The sequence below is a fragment of the Chelon labrosus genome (assembly GCF_963514085.1).
Source record: "Chelon labrosus genome assembly, chromosome: 18".
NCBI lineage: Eukaryota > Metazoa > Chordata > Actinopteri > Mugiliformes > Mugilidae > Chelon > Chelon labrosus.
This window is the reverse complement of record NC_140351.1, coordinates 17581067-17607450: the sequence shown is the minus strand read 5'-3', so window position 1 is coordinate 17607450 and position 26384 is coordinate 17581067. Positions and strand designations below refer to the sequence as shown.

Below are 26384 nucleotides of genomic sequence, written 5' to 3'. Positions count from 1 at the left end.
ATACTTACCTACTGCTGTGCAGGAGCGCCAGAAGATAATCAGGTTTATTCTAAATATAGGCGTGCAGCTCCATCTAGTGGTAACAAACTGGGATTGAGTCATTTTTTATGCAAATACACAAATGATTTCTCTTTATATTTATATATCATCTGACAAGTTGATCCAGTCAGGACTTTTTTATGCAGTTAAGCTTATTTGTTGGAAAATGCATGTGGCTAGTTGCTGGTCTAATCATTTGGACGTATTTTCCTCATCAAAAGTTACATTTGTTGTCATGAAATTAAATGATTTTCATGTGCAGTTTTGAAGTCATAGGCGACATTTCTGCAACATCAAATACTGGATCGAGGGTTAGACCAGAAGAAGAAAAGCTGATTAATTAAACGGACCTTCTACATGTACAGGATAAACCTAGAATTATTTCTTTGTTTGAAATTACGAGCATGGACATAATGTTTCCGAGCATGCAGCAGGAACTACCTGACATGAAAATACGCATTTGTTCGTCACCTCAGCATTGCATTAAAATAGGCTCGAAAAAACGGCAGTGAGAAGTGAAAGAAGAAGTGGAATATAAAATGCTCCTTTCCCACCGCCTTAGGTTAACTGATGAAAAACATCTCATTCCGTACAATTATCTAGCTGCAACTGACTCCGTGAGGAAGTTGCTGAATAATTGGGGATTTAGTTTCCAAAAGCGTATTCAGAGATGGGGAACGATGGGAAAAAGTTGGTGCGCGCAGTCTTCTCTGTGGAGCTCCACAGAGCTTCATGGCTTTGCAGGTTTAATTAACAACCATGCACTGTTTTCATCTGACCTCTTTATCTTCTCCTGTCTGTGTTTGGCTTTTCCTGTGGATTACTTGAAACTTGGTATTAACTTTGTCTGCAGCGCTGAGGAATTAAGCGGCTGATGAAAAGAGGAAAGTGAGTTACGCAAATCTCAGATAACACCTAAATATGCACATACATTTGAGGATGTGGGAGCTAAAGATTAGATTGTGTAAACTGAATAAATGCTGGAGAAGTAGCATATAGACATAATTATACATTGAATTTTAACCATAACCCTAAAGTTTATATTCAGACAGCTGATTTACTGGATTTCTGAGTATTGATGCAGTTTAATCTCACATTGTTGTGTCTGTAGTAGCCCTAAACCAGAAAGACCGTGTTTATGAGCTGCCTGACATCACATCTGTATCCAAAGTTGAATGTGGACTCCTCATACCTTTACTAAATGACAGGAGTTAAAGTGTCTGCCTTCCCTTGGCAAGCGTTTTATAGGCTTAGCTTTAACACGATAATTGCTTCATAAAAGACACAGTGAAGGAGTGAAAGGGCCAGCTGAAGTCTTGACACCTATCAAAAGTCAGTGTTGCTGGGGAAATCCGACTATTTGACAGCAGAGAACATGCCCGAAAGAGAAGGAGGAGCACAAGCTTCTGGGAATTTGAACTGGCAATTATTGTCGTGCTTCAATAAAATTGAACTTAAAAAAGAGATGGTAAGAATCAAAGTTACAGAGAGAGGGGAGGACTGGAAGTCATGGCTGATTCTGTCAGTCACATACGGTACATGTACAACAACGCCGCTTTTCACTACACAGAACCGTCCCAGATTCATGAACTACAGCATCATCTATGAGTTTAAAGCATCCATGAACACAAAATGTTCAATTGGATGTATTGTTTATCCTAAAAAAATCACCCCTCTGTGAGCATTACTAATTTTATACTGTACCATACTTGTTCAGTCTGTTTAAAATTCCATCAAATAGTTTCAATATTATATTTTCTTTCTACACACACACTAGCCAATAGAAGTAATATTACTCAACTAAAGACAGTAAATGCTGTAACTGAGTTATTTAGATCAATTTCTCCGCTGGTAATGGACTCTTAAGCCTCAAAAGAATAAAATTAATTCATCAACGGCTGTCATCAAGGTGCGGTTGCTAGGCAACCGGAGGAGGCAGTCAGAAAGTCAGAGAGAAGTATTTTGTCATAAAATGACCTAACCTAGTGGGAACAATCATTCCTGAAAACCTCTTACTGCACAATACGTTTAAATCCCAAAAGATTTAAACAGCTGGCACTTGAAAAAAAAAAAAAGAAATCTGGTTGTGTAACTACTCCCTCAGGAAAATGTTTTCATGATGAATTTTGAGCTGCTCTTGATGAGCTGGAATAACTCAAGAACGAAAATTGAGGGATACTACGGATCCCTCAGGGCAAAGACAGTAATAGGATTCAGCAGGAAATAAAATGACTGTACAGCCAGAGCACAAAAACTAAATGCAAAGATAGAAAGAAAAAATGTTAAATATATATGTATATAAACATGCATTGTTTTTATTTATGACTTGATAATTAGTTAGTATCCGTGTGACTAAGACCTTTCCGGATGAATGTGTCAACGGTTGACTTTTCATATTTAGGAAGGCCACTGCCATTTACATGATAATAACATAACCCCACATGACTGTGGCCTAGTTGGATCACAGGGGCCGTATGTGTACTGAACATGCGAGTGTGTGTCCATTGCATGTTGTGCTCAGGAGGGTCTCTGAACCTCGTCTGAAAATAGAAAGCAAAGGGATGGTAGGTGAGCAGGCAGGCTGCATAGCTGGCAAGCGCGTGCATGACTCACTCAAACACAGATGGTCAGATAGAAACATGGGGCCACAGACTGCTCGTCTGTCAAACAGTAGGGTGTTAGCGGCCCTCCGTGTTCCCTAGCAGGCCTTGGACTGGTAAGTGGCAGCAGTGATCTATCCCATGAGGCCTGTGGGGCTCCGAGCCTTTCTCCTCTGCCCTCTGGATGCTCACTTTAACAAGCACAGAAGCCTGAGATGACCCCTTATAAGCTGCAGCTCCAGAGGGGCCCTGGGTCTGACCTAAATACCTAGACCCTGTAGAGGCGTGTGTTGTGATGCATGCATGATGAAGGCCACACCTGTCACCCCCCCATCAGAGATATACCAAAATAAACTGGGAGCTGGAAGACGATCAACATTTCCTGGCTTTGGTGAGTGGAGGCCGAAAGCAACCAACATATAGCACATTGCACATGCTCACATGGTGACTAGTGTGGAGAGAAAACTAGCTGCAAAGGACCTGAGAGGTGTTTGGAAGTTTATTTAAGAGTAGTGTCAAGACCTTGTCTCCTGCCCTATATAATTACATTGAGAACATATTTGAAATTTTTAATTTAAACTTCATTTAGTTAAGAAATTTAAGATTTATCACAGAACACCAGTTTATTATTAACTGGATTTTACTAAGACCTTGCCTCTGCTGTTCCCGTTTCTACTTGTATTTAATTATAACAACAGATTCCGTCGAGTTTCATGTGAAGCATGAATAAGCAGAAAGCATGGGATGGGCGATGACTTCAGCGTCAAGCTAATCAAAATAAAAACAACTTCCGCTTTGAAGTTTCAAAGTAAACGCCACTCTTTTGCAGATACTGCCATTGCTCATAAAAGTAGACACTCCATTGTAGCCTCCGTTGTGTGCATGACTGTAAGCTTTGTAATATCTTTAGAAATAAAGCTCAATTTTGAGTGTGTTTAAAAAAAACTGTGGCCGCTTTTGTCAATTTGTTACTTGCGTTACTTCCAGGGCAGCTTTTACTTTGAAGGTCACGTCGCCTAAAACTCGTGTTGCCGCTGCCTGAATTGACGCAGCTCGCCATCGGTCATCATGCCTCGCTCACAAACAAACAAACACAACAGCGGCTTCTACTCACAAAGGCGTATCCAGTAGTCACACATGCCGAGTAGCGCGCTGTACAGACACTGAAGTAACGTCATGAAACACGGTGAATCCGCAGCACTGAGCGGAGATGACAGCAGGATCCTCTCTCCCTCTTTTCCTCTTTCACTCTGACGATATTAGATCTTATGTCAGGATGTGGACGCGCCTTGATCCCCCCCACCCAACCCCACTCAACTCCACTCCGCACTTAATAACCCATTCAGGGTGGGACAGTCCCGTTCACAGTCATCCTGAAAACTTTACCGTGACTTCCCCTCTGACATCATATAAGTCTGTGTTGCTCAGAAGTGACATAATTACCCTGATAAAATTATGGTAATGTTGAGGCTTTTATTCTATTAAACTTGCCCTTCTGCAGACTAAAAGGTACAGGCCCATGTTTGTTCATAGCCTATACCGTTATTCATAAAGATCTATATGTTTATATGTATTATTTGTAATAACTCTTTGTTATAAAATGCATATTCATGAATTGAGTACATAACAAAAAAAAAAAAAAAAAGAAGCAAATATTCTATGATATAAATATCCAATTTATTTTTCCAGTGGGTTTCCAGTCAGGATTTGTTTGTTTTTTTAATTTTATTTAAACTGCCCCGACTTCCAAAAATATTACAGACATCTTGACAATTGTGTCCTTACCGGTTACCTCGGACTCACCTAATAAATAACTCGATATCCAGAATACAGCCTAATTCAACCACCCAAACTGTTGTTTGGTGCAATATGATAGTATTCAGATAGACGATAAACGATACTGGGGGGGACGGCACAGTGGTGTGGTGGTTAGCACTGATGACTCACAGGTTCCGTGTTCAAAAGCCGACTGGGCCTTTCTGTGTGGAGTTTGCATGCTCTCCCTGTGTCTGCGTGGGTTCTCTCCGGGTACTCCGGCTTCCTCCCACTGTCCAAAGACATTCTAAGTTGGTGATTCTAAATTGGCCGTAGGTGTGCATGTGAGTGTGAATGGTTGTCTGTCTCTCTGTGTTAGCCCTGTGATAGACTGGAGACCTGTCCAGGGTGTACCCCGCCTGATGACAGCTGGGATAGGCTCCAGCTGACCCCGCGACCCTTCACAGGACAAGCGGTTACAGAAGATGAATGAATGAATGAATGAAGGATACCGGAGATCAGACTTCCTTTTCTGTTTGACAAAGACTGTTAAAAATCCAACTAGCAACCTCAGAAGAAAGAATGAAGTTGGAAAAAGTGAAAGGAACGCCATGTCATACCTAATTAGCAAGCAAACAAATTTGCCGTATTGTAATGGTTTTAAGACTAATTAAAACCATTACAATACGGCAAATTAGTTTGCTTGCTAATTAGGTATGACATGGCGTTCCCTTCACTATTTCCCTCCCATCTGCTCAGACGTGATTGGTCCAGACTACTCAGACTAAAAACAGAAACCAAAAAGCTTCTGGTACCGTAACCCTTGCCCACAGATTTTGCATATCCACATGCAGATATCAGCTTATAGAGATTGCAGCTGGAGTGACTGTGTCATGTTAATTCCCCAGGAGGCAGTCATTTAGCTCAGAGCTACCCTTGTTATTAATATCACTGATAAGTCTTTTCCTTGTGAATGTCACTTTGCGCTCAGATTACATAAAATACTTTCACAACACCGCGCTGTCTAATCCTTTTTATTTTACAAACGAACTTGCAGCAGCAACCACCAGTCAGAAAACATGGCAACAAATCAGTAGTAACCAGACTGCACTTCATTCAAACAGGCCTGGGATGGTATATTTACCATTAGTCTTGACCTAGGTCTGAACTCATCACTCTCTGTTAACGGGCAAACAGATGGCCAAATCCACACTGACTGATTGAAGCAGCATGGAGCAAAGAAACACTACTCAGTGGTCAGTGTTCTCTGGACTGATATCACTGTCAAACCTAATGCTCCCACATGAGCCCCCTTACCTGTATACATACTTAAACACACCTTGAGAGGGGATTGACACAAAACACACAAGAGAACACACACAGAGAGGGTCCTAGAGCACAATTTCTTCTACTTTTGTAACATATGAGTCACCCTGACATATGACAAACAAATTTCATCCCTACTCTTGGATACTTGCGTGGGCTGGTGGAGGTGTGAGGGGAGATCTGGCTGAATGCTCAGCTTGATCTTGATTCGGTCCGACTTTAGAGGTCTGCGTCTCTGCCACTTATATTTAGCGCGCTGGGAAATCCGAACACGTCTATTCACACGAGCACTCTCAGGACAGAACTCCTGGAAAAGGGCCAGTGATGGCAGTGATTGTTGTTAATTGGGTCGCGCTGTCTGGTGTAGTTTTTCATCCACCCACAAATACAGCTGCACTGCAGGAAGAAAGGGCCGACGTGCAGTGCTGTGTTGCACTGAGCCCCTGGGGGCAGTGTTGTACAGGCTTCCTTTCAGACTGTAACGCTCTAAGATAGTCAGAAACACTCAGGAGCACAGTGAGATGTCTGTGTAATAAAGACTGCATTAAGATTCTTCCAAAACGGTTAGCATATCAAGTTTTTACAACACAATATACTAAACATATTGCTGTCTGAAATTCATCAGAAAATATTAAAAATCTTTCTATTCTTTTTCCGATGAGACCCTGAAACTTACTCCTAATGTGACTAAGTTACCTCTTATAGCAATATATCTTTTGAATGTCAGAGACTTTGACTTGTCACAGAATGGAAAGCAAAGGTGACTTTATAATGAAAAATGCAGGACCTCCCCCAGAGTGGAATCCATCATTAATACACCTTTTCATGTCAATGTCAAATGTGAAAATAGTTGGTTGTCAGAAAGAAAGTGTGACCATACATGGATATTCCTGATAAATACATAAGATGCCCAAATTCATTGGAATGAGTTAGTGACGAACTTTCTTACTAACAGCAAAGATCCTGACTTGTCTCAGTAGGGAAAACAAGTGACTTCATGATGGCTCGCTTCCATTCAGTGTACACTAAGCAATGACAGCATGCAAAAATAAATGACCTCTCCAAAGTGGAATTCAGCCATCATTAATAAACCTGTGCTTTCTCTGCAGGTGACAAGTCAAAATGTCTCTCTCCGTGGGCGTCACTTTTTAATTTTTTTAACTGGTGGATATGCTTTAAACTTGCTTTAGATGTTTTGTTCAATAAAATCCTACAGTGTATCTGCTAATTCTTTGAAATATGAGCTGCAACTAAAATTTCCCCAAACCTAAGATGGATATGCCAATATTAATACAGTCAGTTATTTCTGTCTTTTCTGTGTTGTGTCTTCTCCATACCAAGACTGACTGAAAGTTAGATGTCTGAATTCTTTACATGAAGTCAGCTATACATACATACTTGGACCCTTTCAGTCCTTGTGAGTCTTCAGCTACTCTCACCAAGCTTTTATTTGATCAGTAGGGGTTTGATTAGGTATTCACATATGGAACATGACTAAATGCTAAAGATCTTTACAGATTGTTTCATTCATTTCTCCGTAACAAATGAATCATTTCATAGACATTCTTATCTCCTATATGCTAATTATGTTTTTGATTGTTCTAGTTTTTCATCGCATTTCTACAGAATTCTATCTTTAATATAGAAACCCTAAAGTGTAATGACGTATGACACTGTGTAGGTTTAGGGCTCTAAACACTGCTATAATGCTCAAAGACAGAAAGGTGTCAATCGAAGATGCATCCAGAATCTAAATCTTATAGAAGTCCATCAGCAATATGAATCACAAGCATGTCACAGATGCTTCCTACGGAATGATTTATTCAGCAGTTCCTTTTGTTCAGAGCTTAAGAAAGTTCCCAGCCATTAAATTAAGCATTGTCCTGTAACCTATTACAGAGAGCTATGGGAGTAAAATCTCTCTTCTTCACCTTTGCACCTCTGAAAAATAGATGCAGGGAAAAACCGAGGCTGGATAACTGGCGGCAGGTCATTGAGCAAGTGAAACAGAGTGTGAGAAAAACAGAAACCGTGGCAAATTTCCCAGATTAAGATCTGTGTGTATGCGGTTTCTAACTGGAGGTCAGTTATTTGTGTTAGCAAAACAACAGGTTGATTTATCCTCACACGTAAACACTGTTCTGAAAAGGCACGGGAAGTGTTTCAAAAGAAGGAAAAGACAAAGCAGAGTGGAGAGGTGATGAATATGTTAAGTGGAGACGACGTGTCGTGGAGGAGCCAAGGCTTAGAGGCAGTAAAATCCTCACATTAACCGATTGCTATGGATTTTCCCAAGCTTTAGAAAGAGGATCTGCTCCAGATTTTGTTAAACCGATCCAAAGGAGCTGATGTCTGGGCCAACGCGTCTGTCCGATGTAATAGTAGTATATCTGTCTGAGTGATTGCACGGGTTAGCATGTGTACATGTGCCAGTTCGAGCTGGCAGAAAGGCAGGCAATAGCAGCTACAGCCACTTGACGTTCAAAGAGAAGAGATCAAAGGACAGCCTCTTACTCCAGTCTCCTTCCTCAGGATTAAAAAGATCATCAATAATAATGGGCTGGAGCAGCGCAGTGGGCAAACCGGAGAGGAGCATGAGCGGAAGCTGATAGGTCTCTGCTGCCTGTGCTTGTCAGATATTTTGGCGGTTTGCCACGGGGACAAGTGGGAGCAGAAACCATAAATGCGAGTTGTTTTTTTTTGTTTTTTTCTGGAACTGGTGCTTAAACCAGCCTCCAGAAACATCATGCAATATTCACCACAACAACGTCTTGCTTTCTCACATTGGGCTTCGAGGCGATTTCCTGTGAAATGTATGAATGTGTGTTAAGTGTGTGTGTCTCCCGCAACAACAGAAATAAACCAAAGTGAAAGCTGTGAATGTTTACTTGGCAGGAGAGTGCCGTGCCGTAAGTTCTAGTGTTTTTACGGTATATGTGAGAGCACAGAGGGAGATGGAAAAATTACAAATGTCTGCGATGAATGTGGGATTATATGACGCATACTGTTTACGCTTGTACAAAAGAAATCTTTTTTTCCTATGAGTGCTGTGGATTTCCACTTTGAAGAACGAGTACTAGAAAGCTAGTGCAATACAAAATCAGGGTATGATGATGTTACACCACATCTCCATTATGTGAACATGTTATACATAACTATCTCTCATGCCTTATGGTGTTTTAATCAACATTGACTTTTTGCACACGGTAAATGCATGAATTGGCACTTTTTTTCTCCACTTATTTAAAAAAAAAAAAAAATGCGTGGTTGCACAAACTAACAGAGAGAGTGAAGCCTCATGAATTGTCTACCTAGCTGTAAAATCTGGGGTTGTCAAGTGATCACTGCACTTTTACACCACCCCTACAAAATAAAACATCCTATATGCCAGTTTTGAGCCCAGATGCTTCTCTTTGCTGTTTGTTGTGCATGTGGAATGTTCATCTGCACTGAGCTTAAATGAGGCCTTTCAAATCTGTACAAGAAGTAGAGTATTAAGTAGAAACATGAGTAGCTTGCATAAATTTATGAGGGCGCTACAACTTTGCACTAACACTAGAAGTAGGCACGGGCAGGCAGAGGTGCAAGACAGTATTTAAAAGAAGAAGAAAAGATCCTCGGTCAGAATTGAGTGCAGGCACGTGATAATTAAAAAAATAAAATGCACTTAAAGCAAAAATTTAAGAAGTTTTCGTTAACTGCCAAAAATATAGGCATTTAATAGCATGTTCTAAATGACTTTGTTTGAAATCTTAATTACCAAAATAATCCAATGTGTTTAAGTTTAACATAGTGTACATGTGTAGTTACTATGCCTACTAGAGCGTCAGTAATAATGAAATAATGAGTTAATTAATACAGTATGTAATGTACTTCATTACATTCCACCACTGTGAGGATAATATTGATTATATTAATTCCCTGTGCTGGCCCGCCACTTTCACCAATAGCTTGCTTTTTAAACTCGGTGTAAAGGGGTGTTTGATTAAGATCTGAGTGGGTTACTGGTCTGAGACCACCTGTAACTCCTGTATTTTACACACTGCATGACCAAAAAAGGCCAATCAAGGTAACTCCCACATGTTAAGAAAGTGAGCCGGGAAAAATGTAGTCTCACTGAGAGCTTATTCCTATTCTCCCTCCAGTCTCCATCTCTTCCTTTCCTCCTCAATCACAGCCTTCCCTTAGGAGGAGAAAAAGGAGAGGTAGCTAATTAATTACACTGACTGACGACTCAGCGGTGAAGATCTAAGGAGGTGATGAACTGTGTGGTATTGCAGGTATGACACTAATCTGAAGCAGTCCCCCATATCTTCAGTACCGACCACAGTGAACTGCTCTCCACGTCGCCTTGTAATATATCACTTGAGCCCCATGTCCTTGTCTCATTTGTTTGAGCCTCGGTTGTGGCTGATTTCAAGGCACAATAAGGTCGTCATCAAATAAACGTCAAGGGTCACAGAAAAAAAAATAAAAAATAAAAAAACAATTCACGAACAACCGTGCAAGGCAGTCAGGATGCATGGAAGCAATAGCCTACTATCAGATCGTCAGCAGCCACGTAGGAGACTAATATTTCTTCTCTGAACTTCCCTGACATCTGTCCATCATGTGACAAGCTCAGGCACCCACTGACACCTCTGCTGAGTCACCTTTTACCTGATAATGTGTTTAAAGGTACATGAGAAACATCAGACAGCTTGAGAGAGATACTTCCTGCATCAAGTGCAGCGGCTTGAAAATCTGATTTTGGTCACTACAACACTCCGTCTGATGGATGGACTTCATTATCGCGACCTTCCTCGAGGGAGCTCTGAATGCTCGCGTCTTCATCTTATCAGTCACCTTTTGTTGATCAATAACTACCACCACACAACAGACCAATCAGCTGTATCCACCATTGCCTTTAATTGCAACAGCTAATACTTTACTGTATAATGACAAAATCACAAGGGTGTAACTTCATATTTTATCCAATTTCGCTAAGAAGGAAGTGATAGCTATGAAAGAAAGATTCCTCTTTTAAACGGCATTAAATAAATGTTCGCTCACAGTCAGTGGTAAGCCTTCTGAATACAATGAACTAGTTTTGCCATTTTTCCAATTTGCAGTAAATGTGCTTAATAAGCCGGCTGTAACCTTTGTCTGCCAGGTTTGGAGAGAGGCTGCCTTTTAATTGGCGTAATTAAATAAAAATGGAGGTGAAAGCCATTGTGCGCCAGGCAATGGTGATTCAGTGTGCACGGTGTAAGGGAATGACGTTTGGATTTGCAGTGGGGAAACATAGAAGCACCCAGTGCAGGATGCCAGCGCCACTCAGCATCAATACTGCATGCAGTAATGCTGAAAAGCCAAGCGCTCCAGACCATGAGGCACACAAGAGGGCTAAAATAAGATCCAGCAGTCACTGAGCTTTACAGCTCAAATAAGCTCTTATGTGGGGAAAAACAGCACTGGGTTCATTTTATTGTATCAGAGGAGAAAACTGGGTCAGATGGATAATAATATAAAGGGCTTGGGTCTGTGTTTGCAGTGAAACTAAGTCAGCTATTTGCTTCATGGAAGGCTGACTGATTGGATTAATCAAATGTCCAATCTTTGCAGTAACTGTATACAAATGTACTTATTATTCTCAGTTGATTCTATTCAAATGCTGCATAATTTAGAAAACACATCACATCCATAAAGCATCAATTTATAATGGGCCATGTATTATGTACGTTCAAGCATGGTCACAAGTACATGAGTGTGCATGTGTTATAGGACATGTTCCCACCAACCTGTGCTGCTCTGGATGGTTCTGACAGTGGTGGCGGTGCGCGGGGGGGAGTTGGTCCTCCTGTGGCCCGCCACGACGCCTCTCTCCTCCTCTTCCTGCGAGCAGCCTTTCTCTATGGCACGCACGTAGCTGTGGCTCCGCATGCGGAAGCAGCCGGGCATGGGCAGGTCCAGGGCATCCACTGCCTGCGACTCCATCTCGCTGAAGACTGACTCACACACCGCCTCGATCTGCCCGTTCACCTCCACCTCGCTCACCTGCGGAGGAGGGGGGGAAACACGCAGACATATAGCGCGTGCCCGCAAACAACCCAGATGAAAAACAGCACGCAGAGGTGTACGTGCCCATGTGAGGGGACAAAAATAAAAGTGAAAAATAAAAATGCACAGGCGAACACCAGCACAGTGAAACGCAGAGGATAATATATTAAGTATCTCTTCTGGCTACTCCACTGATTAAAGCTTCACTAGGCAGGAGTTTTATGTGCAAACACACTTAAAAAGCAAATTGGGCAATGCCTTAGACTACAGTGTTCAAATAATTAGTTTAATTTATTATTTATCATGTCAAATCTTCTGACCCAGACACATTAAGAAAGACTAATCCATATTTGTAGTCAAGTACTCAGATTAATGTTGCGTTTTGGTGAGGCATTACAGACTTATCAGTCAAGTTGTTTATGCACATCATATCACTGAATTACCATGTTAATTCAAATTAGTCAAGCCTTAACCGCTCTCAGCTCCGTGCCGTCTCGTGAAGCTTTAAGCATAAATCTCTATACGGTACACATAAAAGAGAAATGCATTTGAGGGAACTGAAAGAGTATCCAAGGGGTGGGGAGGAGGAGGAATCACTGTAGAATAAAACTTCAAAGGACCGTACAACAGAGTGAAATACTACATGTGTTGCTATCAAAGGTGAGAACAGGAAGTGTCAAAGCTGGGACTACTGGGATTTTGAGATGTGAACCGTTGAAATCTAACTACACCTACATCATTAGGTGGTGCAGTCTTGGTTTCAATACAGCAAACAAAAACTTTCCATAAACTTGAGGGGAGGGGTACGTGTAGAAGACTGGGTTAGGTGAGGGGAGATAATACGAAGCTCCATTCCATTTCTTGGAGAAACTCCAAGATGTCTGCACGGGGGGAGGGAACAGGAATGGAACTGGACTAAATCTCTGGGTTAGGGTGTTTGTCAGTAAGGACAGCGTACAGTCAGACAAGTGTGTACTGTAGAGCTTGGAATCCGAAAGGTTTGTGGACCTCGATTCAATCCTGTTATGTGTCTCACTCTATGCAAACAGCAGTCGAATATAAGAGTGAGTGAGGCAGAGAACCTGAGCAGCACCTGTTTTTATTCTTTTTGCTAATGCCAGGTCCAGCGTGACATTCTCCTCTGGGGCTGCTCCATGCCTGGACTTGAAGGGATGTCCCAAGGGTCCATCATTCAGACTGTAAGGCAAAGTGTTGCCCCTGGGTTTTGGGAGGGGGAGTACATATCCCCATTACCTCAGGCAAAAACGGAAGCAAAACTTCCCTGTTAGTCCTAATGATGAAGAGTATGAAGCAGCTCTCCAATCTGCAGCAGCCACAGCCATTATAGACCTCTGCAGAGAACGAGTGCTTCCTGGTCAATTCTTCAATATGTTCAATATCTATTTATCACATGTAAAAAAAAGAAAAATAATCCAATTTCAGTGATTAATAACCTAGCGCTCAGTGTTAATTTTTGTTTTCAATTCTCATATAGAAGATGACAAATTGAGGCGCACACCAGTCATTTTGGCTTGCAAAATATGCTGAGACGTAAGGACCAGATAATGGTAAAGAAGCTTACTGGGAAGTTCTGTATGCCCTCCTGTTTAATTAGAAAATCTGAATACGGCCGTATCATCTGAGCTCCAGAAACCAGCAAGCGGACGTATACACTAATTAGGAGATTGGGGGTTTTCATACTGTTCGCCGGATGGTGACCTGATTGTTACCCCGGGCCATAGAATGGCTTTGGATAAGATTTCCTCCCACTGCACGACCTTATTGGACGTAGCGGTGTGTGTACAGAGGGGTGCAGGGCCCGACGACAGTGAGGCACAGGCCCCAGAGTGCCACTAACCTGGCTGATGGTGCTCATTGCTCTCATGTAGCTCTCGTTTCGGGAGCGGAATTTAGGCGAGGCCAGCAGCCCTGCCGGGTCCAAGCTGTCCAGACTCCTATTGATGGAAACCTCACTCACCGCCCGCAGATAGCTGTGACTCCGGATCTGCAGCTTGGGCGAGTGCTCAGTGGAAATCCTGCGACGAGAGAAGGGAGGAGAGAAAAAGGAGGGACAGAGAGGGAGTCACAGAAGGAAACGAAGGTGAAAAACAAAGCAAGAGAGATGCAGAAAAACAGCAAGAGTGGGAGAGATAAGGAGATGAAAAGAAAGTGAGAGAAGTACTTGGCAGCGTGTGTGAACCCAAAGATACGGATCAATCTACAATTGCTTCAGGAGGCACCCTTATTTATTCAAGCAGCTCAGTACTATTGAGAAACACTCGCAGGAGCTTAGGTAGGCTGTCCTTGAAGCACCTGGTAAGCACTTTCTAAAACACTTAACATGTCTAAGGAAAAGGGACGGTATGCGTGCCTGTGAGGTGCGCTGCATTTAGACTTTTAAACTGGTCTAACAGACACACCAAAAAGACCTACAGATTAACGCAACAATACATGCACACACACAGCCCGTCTCCAAGGAAGATGAATAGGTGTCTCATTATCTCTCACCTGCTTCCAATATAATCACTCAGCATGCTTCACACCACATGTGCATGTGGGACGTGTGTGTGTGTGTGTGTACATTCGGGTTACGCAGCAAATTGCGTGCAATCTAAGCAATTCATTAATCAGGGGAAGTAAAACCTAAAAAGCTAACTTGCTTTCCTAAAGATGAACACTGTGGCCTACTAAACTAACTTCTGGAGAACAAAGTGCATACTATTTACGACTTCTGCTTTCTGCCTCCGGGTCAGTTCTGCTTTAATTATGCATTTCCTTGTTAAAATAGGGCATGGTTAACACAGAAAAGCAAACTAGATTACTCATTCTTGGATGGTAGATCCAACACAGGGGAGAGGTTAAGTGGAAGAAGAGGTTTAACCACTCAGATAGGAAGAAGCATGCTGAATGAATTATTATTAATTTAAAGAATGTCTCCATGCAGCCATACTGTCCTCCTGGATGTTTAATATAAACAGTTCATTCTTTTGTAATCAAAGCTTTCCCATTGGGGTGTTCCAATGTTCTTTTTGATGCATATTTAAAACTACAGTGCAGAACTTTTGTCTCCTTCTTCTGACAGTGAGAGTAATTACACTGTCCACCGTTGACACATGCTATCGTCTACAGACTACAGTCTCCTCTCTGCTTTCAACACTCTCCAACAAGAAAAAAATACAGCAACTGGAAGCCATTGTGTTTGTCCTCGGTGTCAGATTGTTTCTTTTTTAGACTGTAATCCTTCCTTTTTAAGTTTTTTTTTTTTTTTAATCCTAGGCATCATAAGCTTTTTTTAGACACTTACTAGATTGTATTTCATTCTTCCTGACCACCAGTGATGGTGAATTTATTGAACAAAGAGTGCATCCATAACTCTTATTTCTCCATAGGCTCCACCATTCTCTAGATGCTGTGGGTCACTCTGTCTCGGTTGCTATGGCCGCTCCGGTCTTCAGCTCTGACAAACCAATCACTGACGCAGACAGCAGATTTAAAACTCCTCGCTCTGTTGCTTCACACAAGTATTTCTGTCAGTTGTCAGGAGAAAGAGGAATCCGGTGTGTTGTGATCAAAGCTTTACCAGACGAATATTGTTTTTATCTGTAAAACTAAATCAATTTTAGGGACAAAACCAGACAAATATCACAAATTCATCCCGCTATGACATGTCCACACACAACATAAAGCAGTAATGGGCCATTCAAGAGAGGAGCTGAAGCAGTTACTCAATGACAGAAAATCAATCACCAACTATATGAATAGCTGAATAATAATAATAATAATAATAATCTGTGTAATTATATTATTATTTTTCTGAATGGGTTTCTTTGATAGTAAATTAAATATATTTTAGCAATCCATACCCTACACAACAACAATTTTAATATTGTCACTGCCATTTCAAAATCAATACGGACCACTTACTGTGGTGGTGGTTAAGGTTTGATTAAATAAATAAGGGTAGGGGAAGAAGATTAAGATTAAAATGACCACTTTGCTAAGGTTAGGGTATCTTCATCGTCATGGTTACATTGACAACTACGTGGTTATGGGAATAACACAAGTCACGATACAAAGAAACTAACCTTGGATATTTAGAAGCATACAGAAATGAACAGTATTCTCTTTTTCTTCTGACCAGTCATCGTTTTTATGACTCTGTCTTGGACAAAACAAACCTTCTAAACTTTTCTGACATTTTATAAACCAAACTACTGATGGAGAAAGCAATCAGTGTAATTGTTGGCTGAAGCACAGTTTGAAATACAACTAAACACATCAATAAATAATACGGTTTGGGGGAAAATACATAAAATAGTATATAAACTATCAAAGATCTTCAAGATGCAAGCATGTTCTTTCTTTGTTCATTCATCATGAAAATATATATGCTTCATCCAAGAAAAAAAAAAAAGTCCCAATGTATATTTGAAACCTCAGGGATGTGAATCAGCCACATCAACCACCTGGAGTCTCTTACTGTGGGTGATGCAGGAATCAAGCCAATATAGAAACTACCAACTTCATTATTTCTTTCCACATCTTTCCCTGATTTCCCTGTGGGGCTGATTATAGAGCCAATGATGTCTATTGTGGCAACCTGAATGGGAGACCCGGTCTGTAATCAGCACCACCTAAGGATGAGGAGGTCAGCGAATCCCAGGGTGTCCCTCAATGGAACAAGTGACATTAATGAACACATGTTCCACTGCCAGTCAGGACTTTAGAGCTGTCTAAAGCTGCCTGCTGATTTCCAATGCATTACTGTTCTCCTGAGCAGTGAGCACTGAAGAAATCTGTTCTTTTTTTCTCTCATGAGTCTTCTTCAGTCTTCTCCCTCATCACATGTTGTCCTCTTGTTAGCTTCACCCTGTCTTCCCTATCAGGCTCCTCCTGTCTCAAGTTTTCTCTGTCTAACATCGCTATCCTTTTTCATCTTGATAAAATCTAAGCCAGGAATAAATTAAAAAAAGAAAGACGAGTGAGGAAGGATGTAATTTTCTCCCAAGCTTGTTTGTGTGCTGGGATCAATCCACGGCATTTAAATACATCCTTTATCTGTGTACGAAGTGTTTTAATAAAGCAGAAGGTTAGCGCTGGGAAAGAACAAACTAATTCCACAACTTCTCGGGACACATTTACAAGTAGTCAAGGACTAGGAAATGGGCTCGGAAACATTTCAAACAACAAAGCTGATTATTTAATCATTGCGGAGTGTAGCGGACTTGTGCCAGCTACCAAAAGAGCAGTGTGAAAACAAGATGCTGCTCCCGCCCCTGTCTCTATCTCCAAAGTGCAGCACTGCAGTTTGGTTTGTTCCACTGGGTTCCATCAGATGTTGATGGCGTTCCCGGGGACAGATTCAAGTCATTAGTGGGCCCCAAGCTGTGCTACTTGCAGCTTACGTAAGGGTGTGTACGTACGTGTGTGTGTGTGTGTGTGTTTGCGCAACTAATAACAATGACTGAGCACCCACTGGTGCGCTTCTCATCTCTGTATATTATACAGCTAATCAGTTACAGCCCCTGCTGTAATAAGACTTGCGTCCTCAGCTTTTGATGTAAAATATGTCCACTGAGTGTGAGTTAATATAAGTTATGTGCTGTTATGCAATATATGGCAAACTATGGGAACACATGTAAAATGGTGATAAAATAAAAGGAGATTTGGGGGTTATTACAACTTGTCTCTTGATATTTTGGATTTTATCGGTTACAATAACTTGGTACTCACCAAAGCAACATGGAATAAGATGCTACAGTGCAACAGTGAAGTCTTTGGAAAAAGAAACCTGAGCTCTAAAACAACTAGACACCTCTTTACTTGGAAAATAATTAAAGTGACTGTGGATAGCATTTCCTCAATGCACAGCAAAGATGTTCAGAAGTTGGTCTGACTGATATTCACCAAAAAATATGAATAACAATTTCCTGTTCACTTCATTTGCTACTCCAAATATGCACTACCTCCATGGCTATCGTTAAAATCTGCATGGCTGACTTCCTGCTCACTGTTCTTGCCCATAGCAGACTCTCTTCAATATGAATGAGTGGCACAACTACAAAAATAAGACACAAGATTTATGAAACCACTATTTATAATGAATAACACTCTTCCTTCTATTTATTTGTAATTATGGAATTTCAATTGTCAATTTTCCTTTAATCTAGACAGTGATTAAACAAAATACATGTCAGACTAGATTTACCTATGAATACTTTATGAACTCGTGTTGTGAAAAATACACAGCTGACAACTAGTAACAAGAAACAACCTTCCATTAGTAACACACAGCTTCAATGTTTGGAGCAGGAGAAAATGATGCCTCAACCCGCAACGCATTTCTGATGGAGATGGCATTTATTTTTGAAGAGACTTCAGTGCACGAACAGGCGTCATGTATGTCAAATTAAGGCTCAGTCGGTTCAGTGTGCGATTGTAGAGATGCCAGCTATGAAGACAGATACGTGTTTCTGAGTTATGGAACAGGTAATTAAGCTGTGGCCGCAGACAGACAGGAATTTACACATAAGCCAGACTGACGCGAGGAATACATGGGAGTAACGCTGACTGGCTCCATCTCAGCGTGCTTGTTGACTTTTTCTCTTAAGACTTTCATTTCTTTATCTCTCCTGTCAGTTTTAGTGACACGGCGCAGTTTGACTGCCGGCTTTCAGCACACTTGAATGCTCCATTCAGAAACATGTGCTCATAATACGCAGGCAACCATACATACGCACAACATTGCTGATGTGATGAGCCAATTAGTTACAGGGCAAAACAGATGAATTTAAACAGATGAGACACTAGCCACATCACTGCTAGAAGTTCTCAGCTGCTTCAAATTATTGTCAGTTTAAAAATAATTTTCATTATTTGACAATATCCCATTGGGCTTTGGGGAATTGTGTTGTGCATTTACAACTTTTTCCAGACCTTTCTGATTAATAAGTCAAACATAACATACAACAATGGTTTCCTCCCTAGCATGCACTCACTTGAGCGTGGTCATCTCTGTGAGAGACGGTTGTGTGGCCTTCAGGTAGCTGGCTCGTCGCGCCTGGACCTTAGGCGAAGGTTTGGGGCTGCAGTCCGAGTCGCCACTGTCTTCTTCTGCCATGGCCTTGATGTAGCTCCCGCTGCGCATCCGCCTGCATGGAATCTCGTCATCCTTTCCCAGTGGAGAGAAACCGCTCCAGTCGTCCTGAGGCACCTGTAGAGGTGAGGTGAGATTAGGTGAAGAGGGAATGGAGACACATTACCTTCCAAACTTGAGAGCACCGACAAATGCATTCACTGATGAATCCAAGCAGATGTCAACATTTTCTACACTGAGCTGATGTAAATACTTGTGTCTATAGTGCACTTCAAATAAATGTAACAGTATTAATGCAGCGTCTGCCTTGATCATACCATAAGCTTGTCACTGCCGCTGGCCGTCTTTTGTGTGTCCTGTGATGCATGCTGCATATCAAATGCAGGGAATTAATTAATTGTTTTGACCAAACCTTGCAGTACCCTGGCCCCTGTCTGCTCTCCTGACTTTTCACACACGCTAATGAAGGCAGAAAATAAATAAATAAAAGGAGGTAAAGCTATCTCCTAGCCCTAATCTAAAAGAGAGGGAGTCAATGACAGCAGACACGGAGAGACGGGGGAAACAAAGGGTGTTTTGTTCAGCAGAACCACTGCAGTCCCAACGAGAGTGGCTGTTAGGGCACCAGCTCTGGAGTGGAAGAAAGGAGATACAGAGCTGGAGAAAAGTGCACGAGAATCATTCAACAGACTAGTGCGTAGCTAGGAAACCGAGCTGACCTTGATGTCAGGGGCAACTACTGACTGCGTTAACATCTTGGGAAAATCTGGCTCTACGATGACGTCAAGGCAAGTGAATTGTTGTTATTAAGAAAAAAAAAATGAATTAAAGTTATGCTTTTCATCTGAGAAATCAAATAGCACGTCTTCATGTTTTAAGGACAAAAAAACAATCTACAGACCAACGTGAAAGCCAGCTTTCCCTTCCCGTTCTGTTCAAAAGAAAAAGAAACAGCTCTTTCAGGCTGGAAGAATTGTTGCCACACTGCAGTGATAACATCCTTCCAAGATCTGCTCACTCCGTTTTCCAGGATGTTAAAATGCAAGGCCATACAGAACTTTCTCTCCATCTTATGTTCCCCTTCTCTCACTTTCTGCCTTTTACTTTCTCCGTTTACACTCTCCTCTGTTGCCCTTGTTTGCAGACACAGACACAAAGACACACACTTTCCTCTATTCTCTCTCCCTTGTCTCTACATTTCTCTCCTCAGGCATATAGTCGCAGCTCACACCAATGTGAGGAATCACGTGCAATCTGAAACACTTTTATCTTTTTGAAAACAGAAAAAGAGCTCCATTATCGGGTGGGTTGGCTGTGTGCATGTGTCCCGGTGTGTTTGTGTGACCACTGAGCTTAGGAAGTGGAACAGTTTTCTTTTCATTCTTTGTCTGCTTACCTCTGGCTCCATCTGATCTCATACTGGCACCACCTCACCCACGCTACCACCATTATGACCGCAAGTACTATCTTGACAGCCACTTAAATATAGTTCCATGTGACAATTTGCATCTTTGTATTATCTTGATCTAAATTTACTGCATTATTTCTCCAACAAAATACTTTATAATGTGACTTTTGACATCATGTACTGTAGAGAATTAACTACATAAATGTACCTATACTTTACCAACAATTCCAAACACATGGGCAAAAACACAGTGGAGCAGAGGGCATGTGTGATGATACTGCAAAATGTTTTAAAACTACAAATAGGACAAAGTCAACATGCAGCCCAAGACAGGATGTGGTCCGGCCCATTGCGTTCCTGATCAATCTCTTTAAGTCACACAGACACATAAACAAATGCTGATGACATGCAGGAAAAATGTAGGCATGGAGGAGCAGCTGGCCGAATGATATATGAAGCATCACGTGTGAGACATGTTCTAACAGTCCTACCTGTAGGAAGTGGCAGGTGCGTCCCTGCTCGGCTTTCACTAGAGCTTTATCTAGGTTGACTGAGGCCTTCTGGTAGACCTCTCTTGCTCTGCTCACCGTCAGAGTAGAAGACCACGAGCTCTTCTTCAGCTGAACTTGGCCATCGAGCGCACTCATGAGCGGCAGCCCTCCACTGCTGCCCCCGGAGCACGTTGAGCACTTCACATCGTTGTTGCTGCGTGACGTCTTGAGAGACTGGGCGCTGATGGTGTTGTAGGACTCCATGAAATACTGAGACTGGGATTTGTCCGGGTGGCGCCCCATTGTCATGACTCCAGAGGGCATGCCTCCACTGTTGGCTCCCTGGTGATGGTAGAGGCACACCTCCCGGTCTAGCATGTCGTCTGAACTCCAGTAGCCTGAGATGGCAGTGCGCATCTTTGGCTCTGACTTGGAGCGGTCTTTGCTCTTACTGCGCTTGCTGTGCTTTAGGGTGCCAGAAGTTGACGGAGGATCATCAGGACTGGATTTGCTGCCATTCATTCTCCCGCTCCCTCCTCCACCAGAGCCCGAGGGGCCCTCCAGGGAGTGGGACTTGGTGAAAAGCTTCTGGACAGAGTGAACGAGGTGGCGAATTCGACCGGGGCTGTCACTGCGCTGGTGCTCTACCGCAGTGCGCTTGTACTGAAGTGTGTGGTAGCCTTCATGCCGCAATGGTGCCTGGCTTTCAAACTGCTCAAGCAGGTTAGGGGGGATGCGGTTGTTGTTTCCTCCCTTACTGCTCCCTGGCGGCCCGGTATAAGGCACCACGGCACCACACTCTTCCTTCAGCTCATGATGGGAGCTGTAATGTCTACGAGGGAAGGTGCAGCTGGCCAGATCAGGATAGGCATTGCACTCAGTCTGGAAGGAGTTCCGCTGAGTGTAGCAAGGGTGGTCAGCAGAATGACCCTCCCCAGGGTTGAGGAAGTAGGACCGACGATCCGAGTGTCCCAGGGTCATAGAGTCGTAGGAGGGGTCGCAGGTCACAGCGTGGTGATGACTGCGGCTGCTGGACAGGCCTTTCATTGTCATCGTGGTCGGGTCAACACGCACATCCAACTGCTACTGCAGGAAGTCTGCCCAGGACCCAAAACAAGTTCTACAACAAAACACGGGCACAAGGAAGAACAGACAAACAAACAAGAAGAGAGAGAGAAGAAAATTATAAATATCTTGAATCTGCAGTCACTCAAATGACAATGACTTCACAGCTTTGATCTGAAGACGATGCTTTTTGGCACTCCTTCAGAAATAAGAAAACCTGCTAATGCTGACAGGAGCTGCACAGTTTTTTCCTCTTTCCGTCTTTTATTTTTGTCCTTCAAAACTTCAAAAGGAAGATCTCTAAATTTAGCAGGCTCTGGGCATGCTATCCCTGACACCAAGATCTGTCCTCAAGCTTCCTCTTTCATTTCTTCGTTCGCTCTAATAGATTTTAGTGAAACAGTGGCAGGGGATTGCGGAAACAGAGAAAAACAAAAGAAGAAGAGCTATCAATAACTAATTCCAGCTCAAGTGTATTCTATATTTGTCCAAGGGTAATAAAAAATTAAGCATCAGGCTAATTCAAAAACTTAGAATGTGAAGTTACTAAGACATAAACAATAATCTGCAAATTCTTAAACCCTTGTGCTTTCACTACTACTGCCTGAAGTCTCCTACGTTTAATCCAGTGCTGTCTCAGAACAGTGGATAAACAGATCAGGCAGAAGTCAAAATGTATGTTTAATGTTGCTGTACAGTACACCTGCTCAGTGAGCACACACGCACATCCTCCCACCCAGAAACACAACAAATGATCCCAGACTGATCCCACATTTTCCCTCCATACCTCTGGTTCTTCTAGGGGTAAACTAATTGGCTAGTAAAACCCAGCTGACAGCTTCTGGGCTGGTTGACCTTTTCCTTATATGGTGACATGAAAACAATGGCATCCATCAGCGCCCTTAAACTGCCTTCCTTACCCATCTGGGGCTGTGGCCGGCTAGTCACAGAACCCACACTGTTTCCAATGGACTGGAGGTGAAGCTAATGAGACAATAATAACAGCCCACGCACCCCAGAGTACCACCGTGACAGCAGTGTGGCCAAGCCTCAGCAGGCAATTCATTACTGCGATTTATAATGCAGTATGAAAGGCCACTGTGGTAAATAAAATTTAAAAAAAAAAGTGAAAAAGGGAGAGGAGGGGGCAGAGGAAACAAACATAACAGGAGAAGATGAGGGAGACAGAGCAGCACAATAAAATATTATGTTTAGTCTTCACATAACTAGAGGACACAGAGTAGGCCACATGCAAAACGTATTTATGAGCATCAATATAGATTCATCATTTTTTTTATACTGTAAACTGGACACTTGTTTAATTGGAAAACTAGGGGAATTATTTATGAAAACTCATTGTCTGTACTAAGCCAAAGGATTAAATCACTCTGGGAGAGAATAACACTAATATATTACTCTTTTATTATTAGAGTGAAAATGGAATATACAGCGTGGTCAGTCCCCACTCCGATCCGCAATTCACTCACACAAGAGCGAACTCACACAAAGCACACACTACATGCCACAAACCCACGCACAGTGTCCGCTTCTTGCAGAGCACTTAAAACATGGGCTGCGTCCAACTAAAGGTATTCATTGCAGTTGACAGAGATCCCTTCTGTTGGCCACTGAAGCACAGAATGTGACCTAAATAAAAGGCCCTCGCGGTGATCCACAGCAGCGTGTTTGTGGCACAGCTGTCTGCAGCGCTGCACTAAAGCTGAAAAGCTGAAGTTGGGTCATGCTGGCTATCTGCCTGCTAGCAACACACACACACCCACACACACAGTGTACCTGACAGGCTGCGTACCCCTTCCTGAATTTGTTAGCTTGTAAAGCTTAGTTTAGCAACAACAAGGAGGGGATGGGCTGGTTGTACAGTGTCTGTCAGGTACAGCCTAAAGTGACATGTGCTTATAGACAGCTGTGGTTATGTATTATACTGTATGACCCAGTTGTGTCTTTACCTGTCTGGTCAAGCCAACCACAATGTAACACTTCAAAGACTGGACAGGTCACTCTGAAGCAGCAATAACATACTTGAGTCAAGATACTGAAGTAAAACATGTTAGGTTGTAATCTATGCAGGCTGCTGAATTCCATCCATCACAGGACATGATGCCTCAATAATCAAGTTTAACTGAATCATAAATTTGATTTTCACAAGATATTTGGAGCTAGTTAAGCTAACATAAGCTGAATGACTAATAGGCAGTTTATAGTTCTGCGTTAAGTTGACGCAGAGACTACGGCGACAATGCAAACCCCTACGCAGACCCTGGCGCTGTAACTGACGTGCACCTCCCCATAAACATAACAACGCGCCGCGGTGACCCAGAGCGCAAGAGCTGTGATTGGTCCACTTGGTAGTAGCGTATTTCCGCCTTAGTATTTCCGGCTGCTTCTCCATCTTCACAATTGAAGATTGTTTTGGATCAATAAAGAAGGAACACACTGAGGTTAACTGAAGAGGTTCATAGTTACAAACATTTGTATGACTCGTCTTCAGGTAAATTTTGGTGAAAGTTTCAGTCGCCATTGTTGAAAGTGAAGCAGGAAGTACAAACAAAAAATGAACCCGACTTGCAAAAAAGACACAGCATCGACTAGCGTTTGGGTGGTGTTTTTACAGAGCGAGCCAGACTGATGATGAGTGCACAAGTATAAATGGCTTGCACTGGTGTAGGCTTACGGCGTCTATTTCCCGCCGAGGCATAAACTTCGCTTTAATTGAAAAACACTGATACTATTGATGGCTACAAAAGACTGATGAAAAATGACCACCACCATTGTTCCTGTATTGCTGTGTGGAGTAAGTTAGTCCTAATATTATAAGGAAAAGATCAGACCACTCCATTCAAAGATACATCTGGTTGCTTAGCTTTGAATGTTAGCCATATTTTCATACACAATGTTCAGTTTTAACGTTTAAAAAGGGGCCTAAATGTGCAAAGTGGAAATACTACACAGTGGATGTGCTAGTCACAAACATTCACCCATAATCCTGCACACTAATATGCTTGAAATATGATGTGCTTAATTCGTCCCGACTGCAAATTGTGCTCTATAATAGCAACAAACTTCAATATGTGGAGAAGTCCTAATATTGACAAACCTCTTATGCCTGTTGTTAGATGCTTAGCTGTGAGTGGTGCAGTTATTGTTTGAGGTTCTCAGGTACGAACAGATGCTTAAAATCACAGTTTCCACAGCACACAGGCAGCAAGCAAACAAATGAAAAACAGCAATAAAACTCAAACAACTTGCTCTTTCCACTTTGTGTGAACAGTCTCCAAAACCCACTGAGACTTCATTACATTTAACAGGATTGTATGCTGAACAGCAAGGTGTGCAAACAACATGCAGGACTCTATAAAACAAGTAAGCCTATGAATGTTAATGCCCATTAACACCTGCGCTGCATCAGCACCACAGGACAAAATCTATTTGGATTCTATGGTTCAAGGCTTGCCAACTGCCAGTTAACAGTTGGAGAGAGATTTGGAGAAGATTGCATGGATGGGGGGTCCAATAATACAGCCCTTAGCCCAAATCTGCTGGCAAAATCTTATTGTTACCAACTTTATGATTTCCCAAATGCTGAAAATGTGTGGGTAATGAACATTTAAATCTGATTATAACAAATTATAGTCCTCTGAAATATCTTTTCATTGTGAGGTGTACTCATGTTCTATATAAAGTAACGGGGAGCATCCATGTGTGCAACAATGTCACTACTGCAAATATCCCATTGTGAGAGTGTGATACAGAAAAATCTCCATAATAATAGCCTTGACATGAGAAAAATACACTTTCAAGCTGCTGAGATTCTGCTCAGAACTCGACCTGATGTCAGAATTACAAGCAATAATTGTAAACTGTGACTCTGTATGTGACAGCTTGCCCGTGTGAAGTGAAGGAAAGAGATAAACAGTGTTATTTGCCATTTGATTCTGTCAAGCAAGTAATAAATGAAATTATCCATGTGCATAAATCAGCAACTCTCTTACGATGAAGATGCCCATATGATCCTGCTGCTGTATGATGCTGCAATAAACTCAGAGAAAAGACTCAACAAAGAACTGAAGGCAGCAAAGTAAACTTCAACTACAGTTAAGATTTGGAAAATATGGATTATACACTGATCAGCCATAACATTAAAATTACTGACAGTAGAAGTAAATACACATCGACCACCTTGTGACAAGTCAATGTTCTGCTGGGAAACTTTTGGACCTGGCATTCATGTAGATGTTAATTAGACAGCAGCCATCCCCAGCAGGATGCAGCCTGACACAGGCACACACACAAAAACGCTTTAGGAACAACTCAAAAAACATGAAAAACAGCACAAGTTGTTGACCTGGCCTCCAAATTCACTAGATCCCAAACTGATCAAGTATCTGTGGGATGCACTGGAACAAACCTGATTCACAGAGGCCCCTTCCCTCTACCCACAGGACCCAAAGGCCCCCCACTAACAACATTCTGTTGCCAGACACCACAGGACACCCTCAGAAGGACCATGTCCATTCTTTGATGAGTCACAGCTGTTTTGGAGGCAC

The 26384-nt window shown here is 42.2% G+C and overlaps 1 protein-coding gene across 2 annotated transcripts in view; it reads right to left on the bottom strand.

Moving 5' to 3' along the window:
• Nucleotides 1–21918, bottom strand: part of dlgap1b (discs, large homolog-associated protein 1b) — a 39277-nt gene extending 17359 nt beyond the window's left edge. Inside the window, exons 1-4 of one of the 2 annotated variants that reach the window (XM_084566687.1) lie at nt 20755–21918; nt 18758–18972; nt 13618–13795; nt 11501–11756 (exon numbers count right to left, since the gene is read on the bottom strand). In XM_084566687.1, the coding sequence (XP_084422813.1) occupies nt 11501–11756; nt 13618–13795; nt 18758–18972; nt 20755–21807 (1702 nt within the window). In that variant the 5' untranslated portion in view covers nt 21808–21918. The remainder of the gene's footprint in view (nt 1–11500; nt 11757–13617; nt 13796–18757; nt 18973–20754) is intronic. The other variant, XM_084566688.1, reaches the window with a different exon arrangement.
• Nucleotides 21919–26384: the final 4466 nt, after the last annotated feature.